The 23,864-nt window shown below is 49.4% G+C and overlaps 1 protein-coding gene across 4 annotated transcripts; it reads left to right on the top strand.

The window, feature by feature from the left end:
• Positions 1-1,613: 1,613 nt before the first annotated feature.
• On the top strand, positions 1,614-23,864 carry atp9b (ATPase phospholipid transporting 9B). Of its 4 annotated transcripts, XM_088010594.1 has the most exons (31): positions 1,614-1,741; positions 5,216-5,389; positions 7,685-7,835; positions 9,462-9,575; positions 9,937-10,045; positions 10,261-10,319; positions 11,068-11,119; positions 11,211-11,305; positions 11,405-11,485; positions 11,823-11,898; positions 12,039-12,115; positions 12,248-12,408; positions 12,485-12,627; positions 12,764-12,876; positions 13,616-13,864; positions 14,292-14,453; positions 14,541-14,633; positions 15,985-16,068; positions 17,779-17,949; positions 18,014-18,112; positions 18,188-18,277; positions 18,343-18,487; positions 18,863-18,927; positions 19,035-19,190; positions 19,265-19,329; positions 19,610-19,718; positions 19,785-19,842; positions 20,652-20,855; positions 22,118-22,150; positions 23,137-23,317; positions 23,475-23,864. In XM_088010594.1, exons 1-30 carry the CDS (start codon positions 1,662-1,664, stop codon positions 23,271-23,273), a joined length of 3,405 nt encoding a protein of 1,134 aa, XP_087866720.1. In that variant the 5' UTR covers positions 1,614-1,661; the 3' UTR covers positions 23,274-23,317; positions 23,475-23,864. The 4 variants fall into 4 exon arrangements, 3 of the variants coding, with proteins under 3 accessions (XP_087866720.1, XP_014844829.2, XP_014844830.2); XM_014989343.2 differs by having other exon boundaries at positions 23,137-23,864; XM_014989344.2 differs by lacking the exon at positions 22,118-22,150 and having other exon boundaries at positions 23,137-23,864.

Genomic DNA, 23,864 nt, shown 5'->3' with positions numbered 1-23,864 from the left:
AATCCCTTTTATTTAGCAAATAACAAAAACTGGTTTTGACTCTTCACATCAGATTCTTAGGGTCTAGTTCCTGGCTTGGTTATGTGTGGGAGCCAGATGCTTTTATATTATTAATATAAAATCAGAAACTTGTCTTGGTTATAAATGAGACAATAGTAATGACATGGTAAAATACTGGGAGGAAAACCAAACATCAATTTAGCCCAAACACCTCAAATCAGCTGAGACACGGTGGTGGTGTGAATTTAGGAAGGCAGTTGGCAAGAAATGTTACTAGTTAAGAAATCAGTTCAGTTACCAGTTAAGGAATCGGTTCAGTTACCAGTTAAGGAATCGGTTCAGTTACCAGTTAAGGAATCGGTTCAGTTACCAGTTAAGGAATCGGTTCAGTTACCAGTTTGTTATGTTGCCAACATTTTCTCAGCCGCTGGTTAGCAGCATCAGACCACTGGCATATCTGCTTCACTCAGTACCGCCTGCAGCTGTACGGCTGAACTCACTGTGCATCTGTGTGTGCGCACACACACACACACACATTACAGTAAATAATTATTTACTGTAATTTGTCTCCAAAATATAAAAAGTAGGCTATGCAGGCATAAGTGTGTATGTGCGTGTGGATCAGATCCCTGTATGATATTTGTGCGGGTTATGCGTGTTGGGGATGCGGCTACGTTCGTGTGGATCAAGTACAATGATAGTTTTGTTCGTAATATCCTGAAGTCGCCCCTGGCACCACTTACTGAGGACCACCCCAACCCTTGGTGCGCCCCCGCGGGTTGAGGTCCTGCTAACATCCTGGAGGGGAGGATTAGTAGACTTGATTATTGCAACGTCATTTTTACTGGATTATCAAAAACATCAATGAGACAGCTCCAGCTTGTCCAGATCCTGCTGCAAGAAGCCTGACTAAAACAGAGATCAGCACATCAGTCCAGTTCTGACATCCTGCACTGCATCCTGTTTCTCAAAGAAGAGGATTTAAAATCTCATTAATGGTTTACAAAGCTCTACACAATCAAAGCCCAGAGTACATTTCTGATCTTCTTCAACTGTGTATAACACTCAGATCTTTAAGATCATCAGAATCAAACCTATTAATTATTCAGAGTCAGAACTAAACATCCTGAAGCAGCTTTCAGTTTTTGTGCTCCAACACTCTGGAATAAACTTCCTGCTCCCCCTGTGACTTTATTTAAAACAAGGTTAAAAACCTTTTTATTTGCAGCTGGTTACTCTTAAAATTTTAAAATATATACTTTTCTTCACTTAACATAATATTTACAACTTTTTATAATTAATCTGTCTATTTTTAATCAGTTTGATTTTTTTTCTTCATTGTTGTTATATGTTGTTTTTAACTTTTTTGTAAGCACTTTGAATTGCCGGTGGCTGAAATGTGCTATATAAATAAAGCTGCCTTGTCGTAAAGGAGATGGACTTCGACAGTAAGACCTGGAGAAATAATGTGTAAATTACCTGAAACGCGTTTTATTTGTAATCTAATGTTTAGATTCAAAGTCATGTTTTCTCGCTACAAACTGTATTTCATATTAAGAGAAGGTTTCGCTTTTGGTCCTTCCTGATAATTCCGAGTCATCGTGAAGGGGTCGCTGGTAGAACGCTTTTAGGTGACGTCATGACGCTCTAACCCAGCCAACATGGCTGACAGCATCCCGTTAAATCCGGTTCGGAAAAGCTCCAGGAGAACCGCGAACTACAGTTCAGCCAGGCTTTCCAGGTGCGTAACGGGGACGGGGACGGGCTCAGGGTCTCGGCGTGAAGAAAGGAATATTTATCGGGTCCAGAACCTCGGTTCTGTTTCTGCAGCTGTGATGGCTTCATTAAAGCACCCGGAACCGGACATGGGTTCTGATTGTACAGCACCAGAACCACTGAAATCGATGTTTGTTATTATTATTTATTCTGAATTTATTGTTGCAAGGCAGCAGAATCATGAACTGGATAGAACTTTGCTCAGGAGAGGTTCGTCTCAGCTTGTTTGGGCTTTTCCATATCAGGTCACATGATCGGTTCTGGTATGACGTCATGTCTGTCACATTGTGTAGAGAGATGTTTTTTAAATTGATTTTATTTTTGTTCTGAATCATAAACCTGTTTAAAATGTTATGGGGACGTAGAGACTAAATCAGCCTCAGTTCTCTCTTTGTTATTAAACGTTAAAGCTAGTTTAGCTTCAGTGTTAGCACAGCCAGGGTGGAACAAACCAGCAATGACCTCAGAATGGCAGCTGTTGCTGTCCATTAACCTGGGAAAGGTCAAAGGTCATCTCCAGATCATTTGAGGTCCATCATTCTCCAGAGGAAAACATGTCATCAGTTACCAACCTTCACACTGAGTTTAGCCCGAGGTCAGAGGTCAAAGTGTGAAGCTCAGAGAAATGACTATAAACCCAGACTTCCACCTCTGCCTCAGTTAGCAGGTCAAAGGTCACTGAATCAGTACGGCTGCTTGGAACGGCTGAAAGACAAAGTCCGGGTCCTCTCCCTCCCTCGTTCCTTCTTCAGATGCTCCTTCATGTTGGAGGTTAAAGGTCACAGTGTGTCCCTCATTCTCCTCATCTGCTCTTCGCCCATTTTGGGTCCTTTTTCCACCCTTACCCATTTTTACGGTCTTTGGCAAAGTGTATTACCCACAATTCATTGCTGCATGTGACGTCTTGAGTTAAAACGTGGATTTATGGCAATGTTTTGATGTTTTTTCCATCTTTAGAGAAAATTAAAATAAAATATGACAAGGCACATTAGTAATAAAGTTTGATATGATAAAATGAGCAGAATAAAAAGAATAATCACAAACTAACTGAGGAAAGTAAAACAAAACATCACAAATGCAAAACAAATTTCAGATCTTAAATTGAGACATTAACATATTGGTATAAAGATCGGGCTTTTGTGATTTTATTTCAGCACTCTCTAAAATAAAATAATTTCACTATAAAAATGATCTTTAACTTAGCCAGAGGATTAAATGTATCTTAGTTTAATTCTTCATCCCTGCTAGAAGACCAAATTTTATTATGTTAAAACAAGAGATGGGATAGATTTCTTGTAAAATATCCACTGAAAATCTTTCTAAAAACATTCATGAAATTGCAACTGAAAACTGTTTATTGTCTCAAAATCTGTCATAAAATGCAGGAATTGGAATTTATTTAGAATTTCTTCTGCAGAAAGTCATTACAGGGAAAACTTTACACATTATTATGAAATTAATAACTTAAGTTTTAGTGGCAGGGGAATAGAAAGCTGCTTGGTTCTTATCATGAATTTTAAATAAATGTTTTCTTCTCAGTCTACATCAGGGGTTCCCAAACTGTGGGGCGCCCCCTAGGGGGGTCGCCGTGCCATTGCAGGGGGGGAGCGGGAAGCCGTCAGGATAATAAAAACAAAAAAAACATGAACGCTGTATGCGCTGGGTTTTTACCTTAGAATGGCCAACTCTCTGTTATTACTATGTCAGTTTGATACAGTAGAGGCTTCCACACTTCCATATCTGTGTCCTCTGTCACTTTTATCAGCAGTTAAAACTGTTTAATCCGTTGCTAACATGTGGTAACCTGTTTTTCCGAGCCGCCTTTAAACGCAACATGAGCGCTAGTGAAGGAGACCTGCTGCTGCTCAGGTGTGTTAGAATCATGGCAGCAAAACACAAAGAACTTTTCAGTTTTTCCCCCAAACTAACAGACTGAGGTGAGTGAAGCTGCTGGATGCAGGTAATGTTAGCTAACAGACGACTAGCTAATATCAATACAGCACCTGAAGCCTAACAAGTAGCCTGTAGGCTAATGGTGTTGTCTATGTCCAGCTATGTACATTCATTTGCCCCACAAAAAGTCGCCCCCCGCCCCCTCCTGTTTTTAGAGACAGGGAGTCTCTAAGAATCCTCTCCTCCCCCCTCCCCCCTCACACACCTCGTTCAACCAGACAGCCATTTGTAATCCTCTGGTCTAGAGGACAATAAACTGATGTTGGAGCTCCTGATGAATTATTGCAACATTTTTGTTTCATAGTGACAACATTCATAGTTTCTATTAAAAAGGACATTTTAGTTCCATTAGTCTTTTCATTTGTTTTATTTTTCATATTTGCCGTATGTTTCCCTGAACTTGATCTGTGTTAGCTCCACATTACACCAAGCTAACTTTTAGCTGCATAAACAGATGGTTTAATGAGTAAAATCGTGTCTCTATTAGTAAATTATTAGAACATTTTAATGCATATTTTTTGCCATCTTGGAAATATGAAATAAGTTCACAGATTGAGCTGTCTGTTGCAAAAATAAATAGAATAAAATACATTTTTAAATAATTTTGGTTTCACTGAACATGAGGGATTATATTGAATTTTCTGAATTCAACAAGTCACAACAAAACACATTTCTCCAACAGAAATACCTTTACTGTACATTTAAAATAATCTGTTTTGTTGTAGTTGATCTTTTTAGCAGCAGAAAGCCTAAACAGTGATCAGTCCGCCATTTTGGATGTGACGTTACAACCCGTTCTGAACCCTGAGGTGACTTTGACTGAGTCCACACTTCATAGGGGCGCAGGGCGCTGAGCACTGGACCGGGCCAATGAGTCCCATCTTTAGAAACAAGATGGCCGCCTAAGTGGGGATTTGCAGAGCTGGACCTGGTTAAGGACAAGACTGCTGGGACGATGTGATGATGAATTAATTATAATGTAATAAACTATTTTTGAATTTGAATGGTGAAGAGTAAAAGGGGGCGGGGCTCCTGGTTGACCACCTCATGGTTCTGGTTTTGTCGGACCCATTTGTTGTTCTATGTAAGGAAACCTAGCACAGCAGTGGTCAGTTTGTCCTGCAGCAGCCGGGAGCATCATGACTACATAGACAGCCTAGGATGACCCCAGCTGAGCCATCAGCTTTATCAGAAAGGAGCGTTTTAATCGTAGTCTAGAAAGTATTCTGGGCATCTGCCTCAGTAAACTGGGTTCTGGTTCTGGTTCTGGTTGGTGGGAGGAGCCAATCCTCCACTATAATATCAGGCATGTTTAAAGATGGTGGCTAAATCTCCAGCAGACCTTTTCACTGTAGCTTTCATTGTTTTTGTCAACTGATGTTGACATCTGAGACTGCAGGAAGTGTCCTGTGGGGTCAAAGGTCGATCCTGTTCACCATGAGCTCAGCCATCTAGATAAATGTCTTCCTCACCTCCTTTCTTTCAGATTTTCTCTAGAAGATGAGCCGTCCAACCTGGACGAGATGCCCCTGATGATGTCCGAGGAAGGCTTCGAGAACGACGAGAGCGACTACCAGACGCTGCCGCGCGCCAGGCGGGGCCAGCGGCGCCTGGGCCTGGGCTGGTTCCTGCTGGGAGGCTGGGAGGTCCTCTGCACCAGGTGAGCTGATCCACAGACCCACCTGCAGCAGCCAGTCTGGGTTAGCACCATGCTAACGGTTCACTCTGCTGCTCCCAGTGCTAACCCAGCAGCCAGTTTGGGTTAGCACCATGCTAACGGTTCACTCTGCTGCTCCCAGTGCTAACCCAGCAGCCAGTCTGGGTTAGCACCATGCTAACGGTTCACTCTGCTGCTCCCAGTGCTAACCCAGCACCCAGTCTGGGTTAGCACCATGCTAACGGTTCACTCTGCTGCTCCCAGTGCTAACCCAGCAGCCAGTCTGGGTTAGCACCATGCTAACGGTTCACTCTGCTGCTCCCAGTGCTAACCCAGCACCCAGTCTGGGTTAGCACCATGCTAACGGTTCACTCTGCTGCTCCCAGTGCTAACCCAGCAGCCAGTTTGGGTTAGCACCATGCTAACGGTTCACTCTGCTGCTCCCAGTGCTAACCCAGCAGCCAGTCTGGGTTAGCACCATGCTAACGGTTCACTCTGCTGCTCCCAGTGCTAACCCAGCACCCAGTCTGGGTTAGCACCATGCTAACGGTTCACTCTGCTGCTCCCAGTGCTAACCCAGCAGCCAGTCTGGGTTAGCACCATGCTAACGGTTCACTCTGCTGCTCCCAGTGCTAACCCAGCACCCAGTCTGGGTTAGCACCATGCTAACGGTTCACTCTGCTGCTCCCAGTGCTAACCCAGCACCCAGTCTGGGTTAGCACCATGCTAACGGTTCACTCTGCTGCTCCCAGTGCTAACCCAGCAGCCAGTCTGGGTTAGCACCATGCTAACGGTTCACTCTGCTGCTCCCAGTGCTAACCCAGCAGCCAGTCTGGGTTAGCACCATGCTAACGGTTCATTCTGCTATCGATCAGTTCAGCTGTGATGGATAAAAAAACAAACCTGGTCAGGAACCAGATCAGAGTCGGTGCTGCAGGTCAGGATTGTGGGTTTAACTGATGCAGTGATTTCAGTGATTCTTGTCTTTTTTATGTTGGAAGGTTTATAAAATAATTGGTAAATACCGGTCAGGTCAGCAATATTAATACCGGCCTGAGTTTTCAGTGCTGCAACGTCTCTCGCTGCAGCAAAATATTTAACTTTCTTTTCTTCAGCTGTGTTTTTAATTGTCGTTTAATTTTGCTTTAACTACCTTCTTTTTATGTCTCCTCTATTTTCTTCAGTCTTATTGTTCTTGTTACCAAGTCAGCAACTGCAGGAGCTGCAGAGGAGTTAAACATGAACATGGCACAGAAACGCAGGAGTCAGTGTCGGGCTTCAGACCCCCGCACAACGCTCTGCTAGTCGTGCATGAAAGAGAGGATAAGATCGGGCTTTGACTGAGCTCCTCGACGCGCAAAAAGGCTCTGGGGTCAGACGGATCCGGAGTCTTCCTCAGCTGGACTCTTCCTCGTTCCGTCGTCCTCTGCAGACGCCAGCAGCAGCGTTTGTCATGGCCTAAACTCTCAGGGGAACAAACGTGTCGCCATGTTTCAGTTTACTGTTGGGGGGCTCTTCATTGAAGCTGTGTACTGCCCCCCACACCCCCAACCCCATGAACAAATGGGATTTTTCACAGCTGAGCAGTTTGATGCTTTCCAGTAATTTTCAGTTTGCAGAGTGAAGGATTATAAAACCCAAATAATTCACAGTGAATAAGCCCCGACTGTTCAAGCGCCTTATTATTTAAATGGCATTCATTTGCTCAAATAATGGCTCTTATGAACCTGAACGGGGGGTGGGGGGTGCTGGGGGGTAGAGAGGCAGAAAACATGGAGGCCAATGCAAACATGACTTTTTACCAGAGTTCATTTATTTAGCTTTATGTTTTGCCAACTTGCTCAAAAAGTGGAAAAGCCAAAAGTCGCTCAGCATGACGGCACACAGCGACACTGCCCCCCCCCCCCACCGCCCTCCCTCTGTCCCAGGTGCCCCCTCCACCCCCATGTTTGCATTTTGTATCAGATATGGAGATAAACCCCGTGCCGTCATTAACAGGTTGAAGCAAAGTCACTCACTTTTTAAAGGTGTGGAGAAACTCTGCTGCTGACTGTCTCTAGCATACAGGACCGATCCAAAGCCACTGCTGGGTCTGCCCAACATGAACCAGAGAGAGGTCAAAGTTCACTGAGGGGAGCAGCAGTTTGATCTGAAAGCATAGAAACACAAACACTGAGGTGATGAAAGAGCAGCGGAGGGAAAACATCGCATCATCTGCAAAACTAACTGAAGGCAGGATAACGGACAAAACCCACAGAGGGTGGTGATGATGATGTCATATCCTGTCTTCCTCCCCAGCTGCTGCCACTGCCTGGCTCATGTCTGTCGGAGGAAGAAGGAGATGAAGGCTCGCACCGTTTGGCTCGGCCGGCCGGAGAAATGCGAAGAAAAGTTCCCAAAGAACGGCATCAAGAACCAGAAGTACAACGTCCTGACCTTCGTCCCCGGGGTGAGTCGGCTCCGGGTTCTGATGCTCCGGGTTCTGATGCTACGTTCTGCGTTTAATTATTCACAATAATTTGGTGACACAAAGCGGTTTCAGCCAGTTCTTACTGGATGAAAACCAGTAAGAACTGGTTGTCCCAAGTATGTCCCCAGTGTTCCCAGTGGCCCGTTCTGCCTCTGCATGCAGAGTTTTCCAGTTTCTCTTGTTGGATCCATCAGAGCAATTGATCTGATTGATCAGCAGCCGCCTGTCAGAGACGTAGAAATTATCAGAGCGGCTCTATTATCCTCTCTCTACCTAAAGGGAAGTTTTGATGCCGCCTCATTATTGCAAACATCACTGAGAATTTGACCTTTGGTAAGCCTGGCCTGGAGTCGGGTGGCATGGCCTGGCGTGGCATCGGTTGGACTGGCCTGGCGTGGCGTCGGGTGGCCTGACCTGGCTTGGCGTCGGGTGGCATGGCGTGGCATGGCCTGGCTTGGCGTCGGGTGGCATGGCATCGGGTGGGCTGGCCTGGCGTGGCATCGGGTGGGCTGGCCTGGCGTGGCGTCGGGTGGCCTGACCTGGCTTGGCGTCGGGTGGCATGGCGTGGCATGGCCTGGCTTGGCGTCGGGTGGCATGGCATCGGGTGGGCTGGCCTGGCGTGGCGTCGGGTGGCATGGCATCGGGTGGGCTGGCCTGGCGTGGCGTCGGGTGGCCTGGAGTGGTGTGGCGTCGGGTGGCCTGGTGTGGCGTGGCGTCGGGTGGCGTGGCCTGGCGTGGCGTTGTGTGGCCTGGATGGTGTGGCATCGGGTGGGCTGGCGTGGCCTGGCGTCGGGTGGCCTGGCGTGGCCTGGCGTCGGGTGGCCTGGAGTGGCGTTGTGTGGCCTGGATGGCGTTGCATCGGGTGGGCTGGTGTGGCATGGTGTCGGGTGGCGTGGCGTGGCCTGGCGTCGGGTGGCGTGGCCTGGCGTGGCGTTGTGTGGCCTGGATGGCGTGGCATCGGGTGGGCTGGTGTGGCGTGGTGTCGGGTGGTGTGGCGTGGCTTCAGGTGGCCTGGCGTGGCGTCGGGTGGGCTGGCCTGGCGTGGCATCGGTTGGACTGGCCTGGCGTGGCATCGGGTAGGCTGGCCTGGCGTGGCGTCGGGTGGCGTGGCCTGGGTTGGCGTCGGGTGGCATGGCGTGGCCTGGCGTCGGGTGGCATGGCCTGGCGTCGGGTGGTGTGGCCTGGGTTGGCATCGGGTGGGCTGGCCTGGCGTGGCATCGGGTGACGACTGGGCGAGTAATTAGCCAACTCTCTCGGGGAGGGGCGGGGCTTAGCACCTGGAGGAATCTCTGAGTCCCACTCACCTGGATTTTGCTAAATTGATCCACAAAATAAAAGCGCTGAAGGAAGTTGGTGTTTCACATTAAATCTTCCCCTCTGAAAAACTTTGTGCTGAAAAAACGAGGCGGCGGCGCCGTCCTCCTGATCAAACGTATTGATCAGCTGATCAGCTCTGCTGCGCGTTAACGTGACAGCACGGTGGCAAGACGACGGCGATGACCTGGGGAGGGTCAAAGGTCACCTGCTTCTAGAGTGAAAATGAGTCTTCTGTCCCAGCTGGTCCAACAGAACCAGAACCTGAAGCTGTGTGTTTGTGTCTCCCAGGTTCTGTACCAGCAGTTCAAGTTCTTCCTCAACTTGTACTTCCTGGTGGTTTCGTGCTCCCAGTTCATCCCGGCGCTGAAGATCGGATACCTGTACACGTACTGGGCCCCTCTGGTCGGCGTCTCATCCTTGTTATCCAGCTTTTATTTGGTTTTTACTTCATTTTGTATAATTATGTTTTAAATGATAGAAATATTTTGAAAACAATTTTCCCCTAATTTTTTAATTTTATTTTTATCCATGTTAAAAATGTAACTTTTCAAAAAAAAATTATAATTTTATCTAAACCGAGTTTTATTTTATTTACTTTAATTTTCCATTGTTTTTTATTTTAGAGATATAAAACATTTTTCCTCCTGTTTCATGTTGAGTTTGGACGATGAGCTTAAAATGCAGTTTTTAAATCTGCTGCAGATATTTTTTTATCAACATGTTTTATTGAGTAGAATAACGCGGTTCTGCCGGTTCTGCTCAGGGTTTCGTGTTGGCCGTGACGATGGTGCGGGAAGCCGTGGACGAAGTGCGGCGCCATCAGCGGGACAAAGAGATGAACTCTCAGCTGTACAGCAAGCTGACAGTCAGAGGTTCGACACAAACACAGATTGATCTGTTCAGACTCAGAAATCACGTTTCAGTGTCTCTACTTGATCCTGATGCATAAATATCAGACGTGTAGCTTTAATGTTTTCCTGTTGGAGGTTATTAGAGCATCAGAAATCAATACCTGATGTTTTTTTCCGCCGCTCTTTAAAACGACTTTCTGATTTGTTGTTCCTCTGAAGCTTCTTTATTTTTTCAGGTAAAGTCCAAGTGAAAAGTTCAGATATACAAGTTGGAGACCTGATAATCGTTGAAAAGGTAACACTGCCTGCCTAAATCTGTTCCTCTGGGGAGATTAATGGGATTTCATTATCGAGTTTTATACCTGCAGTGTTTGCTGACGGCTCAGCAGAGTGGGTCAGAACCGCCTGCAGGGCCATCACTGGACTTTGTGAAATTTATAATAATAAGAGGGTTTTTCTGTTCCTGAGCAGTCAGTATCTTACCTGCGCCATGGACGTCTGCTGGTGAATAGGGGGACTCAAGTATTTCACTGAGATTGGACAGTTTCTCAGCTAAAGTCCTGCTGTATAATCATAAAGAGAGAAAACGGTCGTTTGGTTCTTAAATCTGAATAAAAGCTGATTTGGGTCAGAAAGCGCCAGGCAGGCCGATCAGAGCGACGCGCCAGCAGGAAGCAGGAGGAGCTGCTGGAAACCAGGGCGGTCCACACTTTTTGGATCATGGACAAAGTTCACCAAGTTGAACAAATTCAGGAGCCAGAGGTTTTGTTCCTGCTAAGAAAGAAGTAAAATCATTTATTCTGCATTTTACCTTCTAGCAAACGGCAATCAAATTCTTGAAGGTCTGAAAAAGTCCTTTTGACATTTGCCTTAAATGAAAGGTGTAGAAACTTTGTGGCTCACAATTCAGAGCAGAAAACTCTGGGAATGTTGAATCTGGATCCAACCAGAACCAGAACGGGTCAGACTCCATCAATGAATGACTGATCAGCAGCTCTGCTGCTTCGTCTTCCTGCCTGCTGACAGATTTTATTGTTTTGCAGAACCAGAGGATTCCTGCAGACATGATTTTCCTGAGGACGTCGGAGAAAACGGGTCAGTGTCCACGGCCTGACCGAGTCCAGAAGGGTTCTGGTCCGGCCTGGGTTAGTGGTCATAATGTTTTGCCTGGTGTTTGCGTCTCCAGGAGCCTGTTTCATCCGGACGGAGCAGCTGGACGGAGAGACGGACTGGAAGCTGAAGGTGGCAGTGAGCTGCACCCAGTGCCTGGCAGCGGTCGGGGTGCGTTAGCCGGTAGCAGGCGGCTAGTTAGCGACGGCTAACGGCACGGTTTTAGTTTTTCGGACGGTTAACTGAAAAGTGCGGCCGGTCTCGTTGCAGGACCTGTTCTCCATCAGTGCTTTCGTCTACGCCCAGAAGCCCCAGCTGGACATCCACAGCTTCGAGGGAAACTTCACCCGGGTGAGCAGCCTTCAGCACACAAGCTGCCGGACCGGTTCCGGTTCCGGTTCTGCTGATTCCTCATGGATCTTTATATGAGCAGCAGGCCGGGGGCGGAGCTTCGGGTTCCTGGTCGCTTTCAGGCGGCCATCTTTAGTGATGCTGCTGCTTCGCTCCAGATTATAATCTGCTGAACGGATTAGAAGTTTAGTTGTAGAAACGTTTTCAGGAGTTTTTCCTGCAATTTGTTTTGTTTTTTTGTAACAAATAGTTTCATAAACCTGAACGGACCTAAAAACGTGACCTATGAACTTTAGTTGTGTATGAAAACATTTGAGCTTCAGCTTGTTGTTCGCAGGAAGACGTGGAACCGCAGATCCACGAGAGCCTGAGCATCGACAACACGCTGTGGGCGAGCGCCGTGGTCGCATCAGGTGAGGAGGAGGAGGGATGAAGGTTTGGTCGTTTAGATTAATCAGCTGCTCACAGGGCGATGACATCATCAGCAGAGGGTTGGGGTTCTGCGGACGTTCTGCCTTCACCGAGCCGCTTCCTTTGTGTCCGTGTTTGGCAGGAACGGTGATCGGAGTGGTGATCTACACGGGGAAGGAGACGCGGAGCGTCCTCAACACGTCCCACGCCAAGAACAAGGTGACGGTTTCCGAGCCAGGTCTAGTCCAATCACCTCGACTCAGCACTAGCGCTTCAGGAGGGTTAGCCACAAAGCTAGCGCAGGTTTAGTCCGTTCAGGTTCTGCTAACTCTGTGGTTCTGACCCCTGCAGGTGGGCCTTCTGGACCTGGAGCTGAACCGCCTCACCAAAGCCCTGTTCCTGGCCCAGCTGGTTCTGTCCGTCGTCATGGTGGCGCTGCAGGGCTTCGTGGGCCCATGGTTCCGGAACCTCTTCCGCTTCGTGGTCCTGTTCTCCTACATCATTCCCATCAGGTGCGTGTGGTTCTGACCCGATCCGCCTCCGGTCGGGTTGCGGAGGCAGGAAGTGAACCTGTGTTCTGATCCGCAGCCTGCGGGTCAACCTGGACATGGGGAAGTCGGCGTACGGATGGATGATCACCAGAGACGAAAACATTCCCGGCACCGTGGTCAGAACCAGCACCATCCCTGAAGAACTGGGCCGGCTGGTCTACCTGCTGACAGACAAGACAGGTGAGCACCAACCAGAACCAGAACCTGGCAGGGAGCGGGTTGTGAGGGCGGTTCTGTCCCTTAAAGCTGCAGGGTGCATCCCGACCCAAAGCAGAACCTTTTTCCCTCTGACCCGAACCGCTCGCTCCGCCCGCAGGAACCCTGACGCAGAACGAGATGGTGTTCAAGCGGCTTCACCTGGGAACCGTCGCCTACGGCAACGACACCATGGACGAGATCCAGAGCCACATCGTCCAGTCCTACGCTCAGGTGAGCCGCCGTACCCGCCTGGACCTGCTTCTGGTTCTGGTTCTGGTTCTGCTCTGCATCCAGAACCAAACACGGAGAAGCAGCATTCAGCTGCTATGCAGCACAGTTCTGGAACAAACTTCCTGAAAACTGAAAAACAGTTGAAACCCTGAGCTCCTTTAATCAGGACTAGAAATCAGCTGCTTAGAATCGATTTGATCAATAATAACTGATCAATTTATCAGATGATGACTTTGATGTTGGCGCTCATCAGAATGAAACGTTTTCAGGTTTCTCAGTTGGAGACTTTGGCTTTTATTTTTGGGTTTTTATGATGTAAAGCACTTTGAACTGCTTTGTTGATGAAATGATCAAATAAATTTGATCGATCGATTGATTGAACGTTCCCAAAGTTCGTTCCATAAAGTTGGAGCTGGAAGGTTTCCCGCCGCTCGGCGTCAGGCGGGGAGGCCAACAGGAAAGCTGCTCCATTCATCCCTGCGCTCCCTCGGGTTCTCCTTGCTGGGTGGTTCTGATCCGGTCCAAGCAGCTGCTGGAGCCGGAACCATCCTCCTCCCTCAGCTAGTGAGACCAGAACTCTGCTGGGCTCGGCCCGTTGGCGGCTCTGGTTCTCCTGCTTCAGCTCAGCTTTCCATCACATTTTATGATAAATATTCAGTTTGGACCGATCCTATTGCTAGCAAATGGATCAGTCGGAACCGGTCCTGAATCAAAATCCAAAGCTCTCTCAACCTTTCAGGGTCCGACTCAGCCTTCCGGAGGCGGCACCGGGAACGCTGCGGTGGCACGGAGCAACCCGCCGCAGGGCCCCAAGGTCCGAAAGAGCGTGAGCAGCCGGATCCACGAGGCGGTGAAGGCCGTCGCCCTGTGCCACAACGTGACGCCGGTCTACGAGTCGCACGCCGCCGCCGGGGAGACGGAGTCGGCGGAGGCCGACCAGGACTTCAGCGACGACAACCGGACCTACCAGGCCTCCAGCCCAGACGAGGTGAGACGCACCATGATGTCATGACCGCCACGTTGGCGCCATAGCGGCGTAGACGGTAAACCCAGAAACGGCTCTGAGCCCAAAGTCCTCAGGCAAACGCAGCGGCCGCCCTCGGGGTCCTGAGGGTCTGGGAGCGCAGCCCGAGGTTTATAGGCGAACTGCAGCGGATCGGGGAGCCGCAGGCCGACCTGCAGGTGGGAGGAGCCTGACTCAAGAGACCGACTGCAGGTAGTCTGGAGGAGAAGCATGGGACTTCTCCTCCACCTGGAGGGTGTTTATGGGCTGAAGGTCAGAGGTCATGCCCTCCTGATGGGGATTTATTTCCTGGCCTGTTACCCTCCAGGGTAGCCAGGGTAAAACTAGCCCTGCAGGTGGTTCTGGATCAGAACCCGGTGTCCTTTCTGACCCAGATGTTCTGGTCCTGCAGGTGGCGCTGGTGCGCTGGACAGAGAGCGTGGGGCTGACCCTGGTCAACAGAGACCTGACGTCGCTGCAGCTGCGGACGCCATCAGGACAGATCCTGTCCTTCCTCATCCTGCAGGTTTTTCCGTTCACGTCGGAGAGCAAGCGGATGGGCATCATCGTTCGGGTGTGTGCCGCCGCCGCCGCCGCTGCAGCTGCAGTCGCTGCTGATCTCATCCTGCAGGAAGTAACGCAGCTCTTCTGATCTGTCCAGGACGAGGCCACCGGAGAAATCACCTTCTACATGAAGGGGGCCGATGTTGCCATGGCGACCATCGTCCAGTATAACGACTGGCTGGAGGAGGAGGTACGAACCGGACCTAAAGTATTCATACCCCTCTAACGCCTCGGCTCCACTGGTTTTACTGGGACTTCGTGTCCCGGCGTGTTTTCAGCCCTCCTGACTCAGCATGATGCTGCCACCACCATGCTGTTTCTGTTTGTTTGTGTTAAAATCATTATTTGTTTGTGATTCGACTCTCAGGTAGAACGGGTCATTTTGGCAGCTGAAGCTTCATCTGAGGGTAGTTCCTCCTCCTCCTCCTCCTCCTCCTTCTCATCATCATCATCATCATCATCATCATCACATTGGCATTATTGAGTCGTGCAGCGCTGGGGGCAGCTTCTGATTTAATTAGTGACCCAGTTGGTGTAATGAGTGTTTGTCATATTCATGATCAGAGCTGTCGGCTGTAACATCCTGCTGTCGGATCAGCGGGCGGCGCCGCAGCCCGGCCCAATTGGCCCGGCCCAATCTGCCCGTCAATAACCAATCAGCAGCTCCATCGGTGTTTCATATCAGAAATAAAGCGCCGTCAGGCTCTCCTTGTCTATTGATTCCTGTTGGTTATAATAAGGCGCTGTTCAACTGACCCATATCTGCGCTCATACCGGGTAGCTGCACAGAACCACCAGAACCTCTCTGGTTCTCTCCAGAGGACCCGGGGTTCCTAACAGAACCCGACCGGTGCAGTCGCAGGGCTTCCTCCAGTACACTGATGATGATGATGATGAAGGAGGGTTGCCGGTTCCCCCTCCCTGTCCGTCTCTGCCGTTGGTCAGTTTTATTCCTTATTTGTTGCCAATTCATTGCTTAAATTTCTGCTGAATAATTGAACATCTGACGGTTAAATCAGGGATTCCAACATTATTTAGACTGAGCTTTGTTTGCCAAGATCCCGTTTAGGAAAAATCTTTTTCATTTTGGGAGAGAGCGATACTCTGAATCAATCAGAGAAATGCACATTTGTCTTTAGATATTTTATTTAGAAAGTAAAAGTATCGGCGTCTGAGAGAAGAAGGAAGAAGAAGTGAAACTTAACACCCAATTCTCCTTTTATATCTGATCAGCCACCGACACCCTGCCTCCCACCACCTCTCCTGTAGGGAGTTTCTCCAAGTTTCTCCCATCTCTGGTTAATTGGTACCTCTGTCCCTAATTCAAAGGAGTTTCGGTTGGAAAGAGAACAAATATCTTCACTCCGTTATCAGTTCCATAAGGATGACACCTGCTCAGAAACCTTCATTTTCATCCTAACCAGTAAATAAGCGAAAGTTTAATTTTATGCCCTGAGACCAAAGGTTCTGTTTGACCAAAAGAAAATCCTGTTTTTGTGAAGAAGACTGTGATGAAGGTCGTCTCCTTTGCTTCCTGTCAGTGTGGGAACATGGCCAGAGAGGGCCTGAGGACCCTGGTGGTGGCCAAGAAGTGCCTGTCTGAGGAGCAGTATCAGGACTTTGAGGTAGGAACCGCCCCTCTATGCTTTCATCAGGTTCTGAAGGTCCAATCCAGCAACCAATCAGCATGCAGACTAAATGCGGGAAATGTAGCAGCTCACCAAATATTGCACAGCTATTGATTCATGTGCAGCTCTACTTTTTCCACATTGTCTTAATAACATTTATATTCCAAATGTAAAGCTAACCCAGGAAATGACAGAAAATCCTCCTGGATTCACCCTTTTTCATGTCTTAAATCACTTTTTTTGCTCAGGAAATACTTTAAACTGTTGAATTTTTTTTTAAATAAGTTTGATTTTATAAATATATTGACAAGTCGAAATGTGGCTTAGAAATCAAACAGTTGAGACCAGAAGAACATCAGCACAAACTCTACGGGGGGATTTTTCTGCCATAATTCGAGCACACATTTTCAGTCTATAACCCTAACCCTCAGCCAATAGGATGAAATCGGCAGCTGCCGATGGCTAACGGCTGCCGATGGCTAACGGCTGGCGATGGCTAACGGCTGGCGATGGCTAACGGCTGGCGATGGCTAACGGCTGGCGATGGCTAACGGCTGGCGATGGCTAACCGATGGCTATCGGCTGGCGATGGCTAACGGCTGGCGATGGCTAACGGCTGCCGATGGCTAACGGCTGGCGATGGCTAACGGCTGCCGATGGCTAACCGATGGCTATCGGCTGCCGATGGCTAACGGCTGGCGATGGCTAACGGCTGGCGATGGCTAACGGCTGGCGATGGCTAACCGATGGCTATCGGCTGGCGATGGCTAACGGCTGGCGATGGCTAACGGCTGCCGATGGCTAACGGCTGCCGATGGCTAACGGCTGGCGATGGCTAACCGATGGCTATCGGCTGGCGATGGCTAACGGCTGGCGATGGCTAACGGCTGCCGATGGCTAACGGCTGCCGATGGCTAACGGCTGGCGATGGCTAACGGCTGCCGATGGCTAACCGATGGCTATCGGCTGCCGATGGCTAACGGCTGCCGATGGCTAATGGCTGCCGATGGCTAACCGCTGCTGATCTTAGGAAGGAGTTTGAGCCACGCAGGCTCACTCACTAGAAGGAAACAAACGCACCCAGTACAACACTTTCATCCTATTGGCTGAGAGGTTGCCAGGCGACGGTACTTTTCTGTTCCAACCTTCAGAGCAGAGGCGTCTGCAAGCGGAGATTTGATCCCAGGAGAGAAAAGTTTGAGAGAGCAGAGTGAATATTTGAGAGAGAGCAGCAGTTTTGAGTACATGAAGTCGCGCTTTCAGACCGAAAATGTGCGCTCTCAAATTATGGCAGAAAAACCCCCCATAAAACTCCTGCTGCCAAGTGGAAGGTTGGTGATGTGGCCTCATTTTCAATCAGTCAGATTTATTTGTACAGCACATTTCAGCAACAAGGCAGTTCAAAGGGTTAGTTTTCACATTTTCAGGCCATTTGACTCTGGATCAACGGGACGCTACAGATTATAAAAACTATAAACAGACGAATACTTTGTCATATCTACGGTTTTCTCAGTCAGAAACGGATCTGTAGTAACCCTGATTAGAGATCGAACATCTGCATCCAAGACCTTGTATTGTTCTGGAACCTTTCTTTGGGGCAACAAATGGCCCCGGGACCGCACTTTGGACACTCCTTCCTGAGCTAAGAACTGGTTCCAGCACCAGTTCTGGTTCCTGTCTGACCGGGCCCACTTCCTGTCTGAGCAGAGCCGCTACAGCCAGGCCAAGCTGAGCCTGCTGGACCGGACGCTGAAGGTGGCGGCGGTGGTGGAGAGTCTGGAGAGGGAGATGGAGCTGCTGTGCCTGACCGGCGTGGAGGACCAGCTGCAGGCCGACGTCCGGCCCACGCTGGAGCTGCTGAGGAACGCCGGCATCAAGGTAGGATCGGAACCAGGACCGGACTCCGGGTCAGGCCGCTCCTCACCGTCCCGTCTCTCCTCAGATCTGGATGCTGACTGGAGACAAAATGGAGACGGCTACCTGCATTGCCAAGAGCTCCCACCTGGTGTCCCGGACTCAGGACGTCCATGTCTTCAAGCCGGTGCGCGAGCCCGCAGCATGACACTGCCGCTTCGTGCAGGTCAGTCAGTCTGACCGTGCGTTTGGCTCTCACCAGGTGTGCAGCCGTGGGGAGGCGCACCTGGAGCTCAACGCCTTCAGGAGGAAGCATGACTGCGCGTTGGTGGTCTCCGGAGACTCCCTAGAGGTAGGAGAGCTGAAACCGGGTCAGAACCAGAACCGGAACTGGGTGCCTCTCTCCTTTGTCTCCAGGTGTGTCTGCGCTACTATGAGCATGAGTTCGTGGAGCTGGCCTGCCAGTGCCCAGCTGTGGTCTGCTGCAGATGCTCGCCCACACAGAAGGCCCAGATCGTCCGGCTGCTGCAGCAGCACACAGCCAACAGAACCTGCGCCATAGGTGGGCTTTCACCGGGTCGGAACCGGACCCAGCTTCCCTCCGGAGCTTCCTGTGGGATTTATTCTTCACTGGTGATCTCAGATTTTGTTGTTGCTGCTGCAGGAGAAGATGAACTTATTATTTTATTGTTTTCACTAGACGAAGCAGGTTTATGCTGTAGTTTAACATCGTAATTTGAAATTTATCAACAATAAATTGTAATTCTTTTAAGAAATTTACTATGATAAACTTCACAGTAAACGCTCTCACCCAGGTTAAGCCACATAAAGCAGCTTCCTGACAGGAGAGCTGGTAGTTCCTCCATGTGACCACTAGATGACAGTCTTCCTGGTTTAGCTGCATGCTAACCGCTGGGAGTTTGGGTTTGTGCTGCAGGAGACGGAGGGAACGATGTGAGCATGATCCAGGCTGCAGACTGCGGCATCGGGATTGAAGGAAAAGTAAATCCTCCTCTTCTGAGATTATAATCCCGTTTACTGTGCATTAGCTTTCTGCAGCTGGAGAGCAACCAGAAGCCCTGGTTCTGACCCGTTCTGGTTGTGTGCAGGAAGGGAAGCAGGCGTCGCTGGCTGCAGACTTTTCTGTCTCGCAGTTCCGGCACATCGGCCGCCTGCTGATGGTCCACGGCAGGAACAGCTACAAGCGCTCGGCCGCGCTCGGACAATTCGTCATGCACCGAGGGATGATCATCTCCACCATGCAGGTTCTGCGGCTGTCCCGGTTCTGACCCGATCTATTCTCCAGGACAGTCCTCTGACCCGCTTGTTTTCTCCTCAGGCCGTCTTCTCCTCCGTCTTCTTCTTCGCCTCTGTGCCGCTCTACCAGGGTTTCCTCATGGTCGGGTACGCACCCCTCTGCGCCCAGATCCCAAGGTCCAACAGAACCAGCAGAACTGGGTTTCTAACTGCCATGAGGACAGCAGGTTCTGGCTGGCCCAGTAGGTCCAGGCTTTCAGAGTAAAAGCGTGAAGCCAGAATTCTCTGCTTGGCGTTTGCATCAACCCTGCAGGACAGTTCTGGTTCTGTGATCAGACCCAGGCTGGGTCTGGTTCTGATGGTACCATATCTCTGGTTCTGATGGTACCGTATCAGGGGAGTAAACCCGTTCTGGTTCTGGTTCCAGGTATGCCACCATCTACACCATGTTCCCCGTTTTCTCGTTGGTTCTGGACCAGGACGTGAAGCCCGAGACGGCACTGCTCTACCCAGAACTCTACAAGGATCTGACCAAGGTACCGAGCTCGGTTCTGGTGACTCCATGGTTCTGCTGGAGGTTCTGACTGTGTTTGTGTTCTCAGGGTCGCTCCTTGTCCTTCAAAACCTTCCTGATCTGGGTTCTGATCAGCATCTATCAAGGTAAGCGGTTCTGGCCCAGTTCTGATGCTTCTTCTCCCAGCTTGGTTCTGTCTGGGTCAGTGGTCCCTCTGAGGTTCCGCCTCCTCTCCCAGTTCTGATCCTTTTCTCAGAGTCTCGGCTTTCTGTCTCTCTGGACCGTAAGCCGATCCGAGCAGAGCTGCTAAGCCGTAGCGTGACTTCCTGCCGGCGCCGGGTTTAATTAAAGACCCGAATGGGCCGGGCCTGGCTGGGCCGGGCCGGGGGGCGGCGCCTCTGCTCCGTGTTCCGGAGGCCGCCTGGCCGGAATGCGCCGCGTTCAGGCTGATATCGCAGCAATTATCCGATCAGTTAGAGGCTGATTACGCTGAATTAGCGCCGCTATCAGGATACCGCAGGTCAGAGGTCAGACGCCTTATCTTCACACTCGCTGGTCCTGCTGGGAGTTTCCCAGTGAGATGTTGGGAGTCTCGGCCGTTTACCGTCCGATCGGCCGTCAGTGGTCCGGAACCAACAGCTGGAAAAAAACTCTGGAAAATTCCAGATTCCCGCCATTTAGCGCTCTGCTGTCAAACTGGGAAACCGCATTGGTTCCCTCATTGGAGACCGCAAACCACAGACTCACCCAGTCCAACTGAACCAGTTAAACCAACCCACCCCAACTATCCTGGTTGAGTGGGAACTCACCAGTTCAACACGTTTTTTCTCTGATTTTTTTTTCATGAATAAATTCGACTTCAGTGAAATCCTGTTTGGACCTTTTTAAAATGAGAACCATTTCAGGCCTGTTGACCTTTGACCTGAACTCTGACATGTATCTTTGGCACCCCCAGGTGGCATCCTGATGTACGGCGCCCTGGTTCTGTTCGAGTCCGAGTTCGTCCATGTGGTGGCCATCTCGTTCACGGCGCTGGTTCTGACGGAGCTGCTGATGGTGGCGCTGACCGTCCGGACCTGGCACTGGCTCATGGTTCTGGCCGAGTTCTTCAGCCTGGGCTGCTACCTCGCCTCGCTCGCCTTCCTCAACGAGTATTTCGGTACGGCTCACGGCTCCTTCAGTCGGCAACAGAACCTTTCCGGACCAGCGTGGACCTGGTAGTTAGGCCGATTCTGGTTCCTGACCCGAGGGGGATGCAAAGAGCGGCCTATTCAGGGAGCCGTCCTGAAACCAGGGTCCCACGGGCCAAGCAGAACCGGTCAGGGGTCCATAATGTCTGAGCTCCGGTGGTCTGACTATCAGCGCTACCTCGTCAGATTTTCCTGCCTTAGCACAGATGGATAGATAAGTCTATCTGTTGGTGCTACCCGTCCAGAACTGCTACCGTCATGTTCACAAACTAAAACTACATCAGGTTGTTAATATTACATACATTGGTAACATTATCTGAGTGACTGAAGTGGAAGCTTAGGGTTAGGGTTAGCTTAGCATCGGAACAATTTATATACACAACGAAACACAAGAAGATCACTTCATCTGAATATCCTACCCGTTAAAAATGAAAACCTATAGATGTATGCACTAATAATTAGAATATCCTACCTTTTTAAAAATATTTTAAATACAGAGGCGTTTGTAAGAATGAAATAGGGGAAACACGGTTTTATTGGAATTAGACAGACAAATACAGATCACTAACTCTGTTTTGCACACTAATCCGTTGTATGTCTGATGGAGCCACAATGTGTGGATTTCACTCGCCAACATTTGGATTCCAGACTGCAGAGCTTACAAAACGTCTCTGACCAAACATGAAGTCACAGTGAACAAACATGGCCAACTGCAGAGAAGTGGAAGACGTTCCTGGTGCGCCACGCCGTTGTTTAGGGTCCTCCCCATGTTTCCGCTTCTTGCTTTCTGATTGGCTGCACCTCAGCATGCTGTGATGACAGCCCAAGACGATCCAACAAGTTGAATATTCACAATTTTAGACCGGAGCGTCGGGATGTCCTTCAGAGGGTATCAGATCATAAAATCTCCCCAGATTATTGTTAACATATTGCAGTAATGTAGCTGGAAGGGGAAGCCGGGACAAAAATCGGCAGAAGAATCTTGAAGACGATCTTTAAGATTTCTAGGATCTTTAAGGATCCTAGAAATTCTGAGGTCATTATGAGGTCACAGAGGGGTCAGGGTCTAGTGAGAGGAGGAAACTGGAAACAATTTGGTTCACCTTTTCCCTCCAGCTGTTCTGAGGTTCTGATGGTTTGGTCCTAATGATGCTAAAGAACTAGAGGCTCCGCCCATCGCTCCTTCATCTTCCTCACTGCTGCTTCTTCTTCTGTGTGATTTCTGCTCCAGGCATCGGCAGAGTGTCGTTTGGAGCGTTTCTCGGTAGGTTGGCGTCTTTTCCTCACCTCCTGCTGTTTCTGTTAAACCCAACCTGGGTTTCTGTGACCCATCTTGCTTTCCTGGATTTCCCTCTTGCTGGTTCTTGGGTTCAGGTTTGGGCCAAAAGCCAATGGGAGGAGGTGGGCGGGGTCTATCAGGGGGGATGTTAGCTCTTCATTGGTCAAAGTTTCTGCATTGATTTAAATCTGAAGCAATAACCCGGCTTCAGTTTCCGGGTTTTCTCTGACTTTGCTGCAGTCTCCTGCTGCAAGCGCTGTAAACTCTTCGCTGGCGATGCCACGAATCTGCAGCGCCCCCTTCAGTAAGGAGACAGTAGCAGGTTGCAGACTGAAGTGACCCAATTCCGTTTTTTGTGAAATCTGATTTTCTTCGTGGCCGTTCACTCTTCCAAAGAAAAGCGATTTGTATGTGATCTCCAGTGAGCTGCAAACGACCTGAAAGTGTCCCGCATGCACAGTAGAGGGCGCAATAACATCACTCGTAGAGAGGAAGCGCAGAGTTTAGCCAACCGCCATAAAAAAAGAAGAGCTCAGTGTTTGTGGAAGTAAACACAGATGCTAACGGTGGAGCGTATCTTACAGTCCGACTGGAGCAGCACATCAACAACTCGATCCTCATTGCGGTTCGCCACGCTGGTTGCTTCCTTTTTCCAGCTTGCGCGTATCAGGACGCAGAATAACGACGTCTGTCGAGTATCAAAGACGTTCGGGTTGGATGAATGCGACCTGCCCGAACAGACGGGTTACATTTGAAAAGATCCGATACGCATCGGATTCAGAACCACATATCCGCTTGGCCTGTGTCACATTGGAAAAGATCTGATCAGTCATGAAAAGATCAGGTCGCATTCAGATAAAAAAACCAGATGTGGGTCGTTTCAGCCTGCAGTGTGAACGTAACCTTAGACCAAATCTGGAAACGTTTTAAAGCTTCTTGTTAAATTAGTTTGTGTCCCTCTTCTTCCTCAGACCTGTCCTTCATCACAACATGGCCGTTCCTCTGGAAGGTGTCGGCCATCACGCTTGTCAGCTGTCTTCCTCTCTACATCATCAAATACCTGAAGCGTAAATTTTCTCCTCCCAGCTACTCCAAGCTGTCGTCCTGAACAGCGCCCCTGCTGGCCGAAGAGGGAACATGGCATCGCTTCGGGTCGATCTGCCTTCAGCTCTTTTAAATATTTTCTGAAAGCTCCAGTTTGCTTTGTAAACTGATTTTTTTTACTGATGTTTTTTATTTGACGTGTTTATGGCTGCGATCTGTTGAAGGGCGTGAGAAACTCGAGTAATTTCTCATGTTTTCACCGCAGACTGGCCATCCGGGCGTAGAACCGTCAACCTTCATCCACGCTGAGCAGGAAACGTCTTCAGCAGGAAGTGGCGGCTCGTTTTGTGCCTCCCGGGTGTTAAATCCTGCTGAGCTCCTTCTGAAAAGCAGCTTTCAGGCAGAATGAGTTTTATCATTCAGTCTCTCCTGGAACAAGCTGCTGCTCTGCCCTGAAAACAAACCTGGATGTATTTTCTAGGGATGGATCGGCCACAAACGGAGTTAAATTTACTGTTTTTTACTGTTTTCTGCTCTGATTCCGGTTTTCTACTGATTGGATTGTTGTGTGTTTGTTTCATTCCTCATCTTGCACTGCAGTATTTATTTATAAAAATGTTCCTGATTAATAAAAGAAACTGAATGCAGGAGAAAA

Source organism: Poecilia mexicana, unplaced genomic scaffold (genome assembly GCF_051168715.1).
Source record: "Poecilia mexicana isolate PSO_F unplaced genomic scaffold, ASM5116871v1 scaffold_11, whole genome shotgun sequence".
NCBI lineage: Eukaryota > Metazoa > Chordata > Actinopteri > Cyprinodontiformes > Poeciliidae > Poecilia > Poecilia mexicana.
The sequence above is the reverse complement of the archived record's forward strand: the minus strand, read 5'-3'. Positions and strand labels throughout refer to the sequence as shown.

Coding starts and splice junctions, on each gene's coding strand:
- atp9b (XM_088010594.1), top strand. CDS start 1,662: ATGGCTGACAGCATCCCGTTAAATCCGGTTCGGAAAAGCTCCAGGAGA. Junction 11,899..12,038: donor GAGCGCCGTGGTCGCATCAG/GTGAGGAGGAGG, acceptor CGTGTTTGGCAG/GAACGGTGATCGGAGTGGTG. Junction 19,191..19,264: donor TGATCATCTCCACCATGCAG/GTTCTGCGGCTG, acceptor TTTTCTCCTCAG/GCCGTCTTCTCCTCCGTCTT.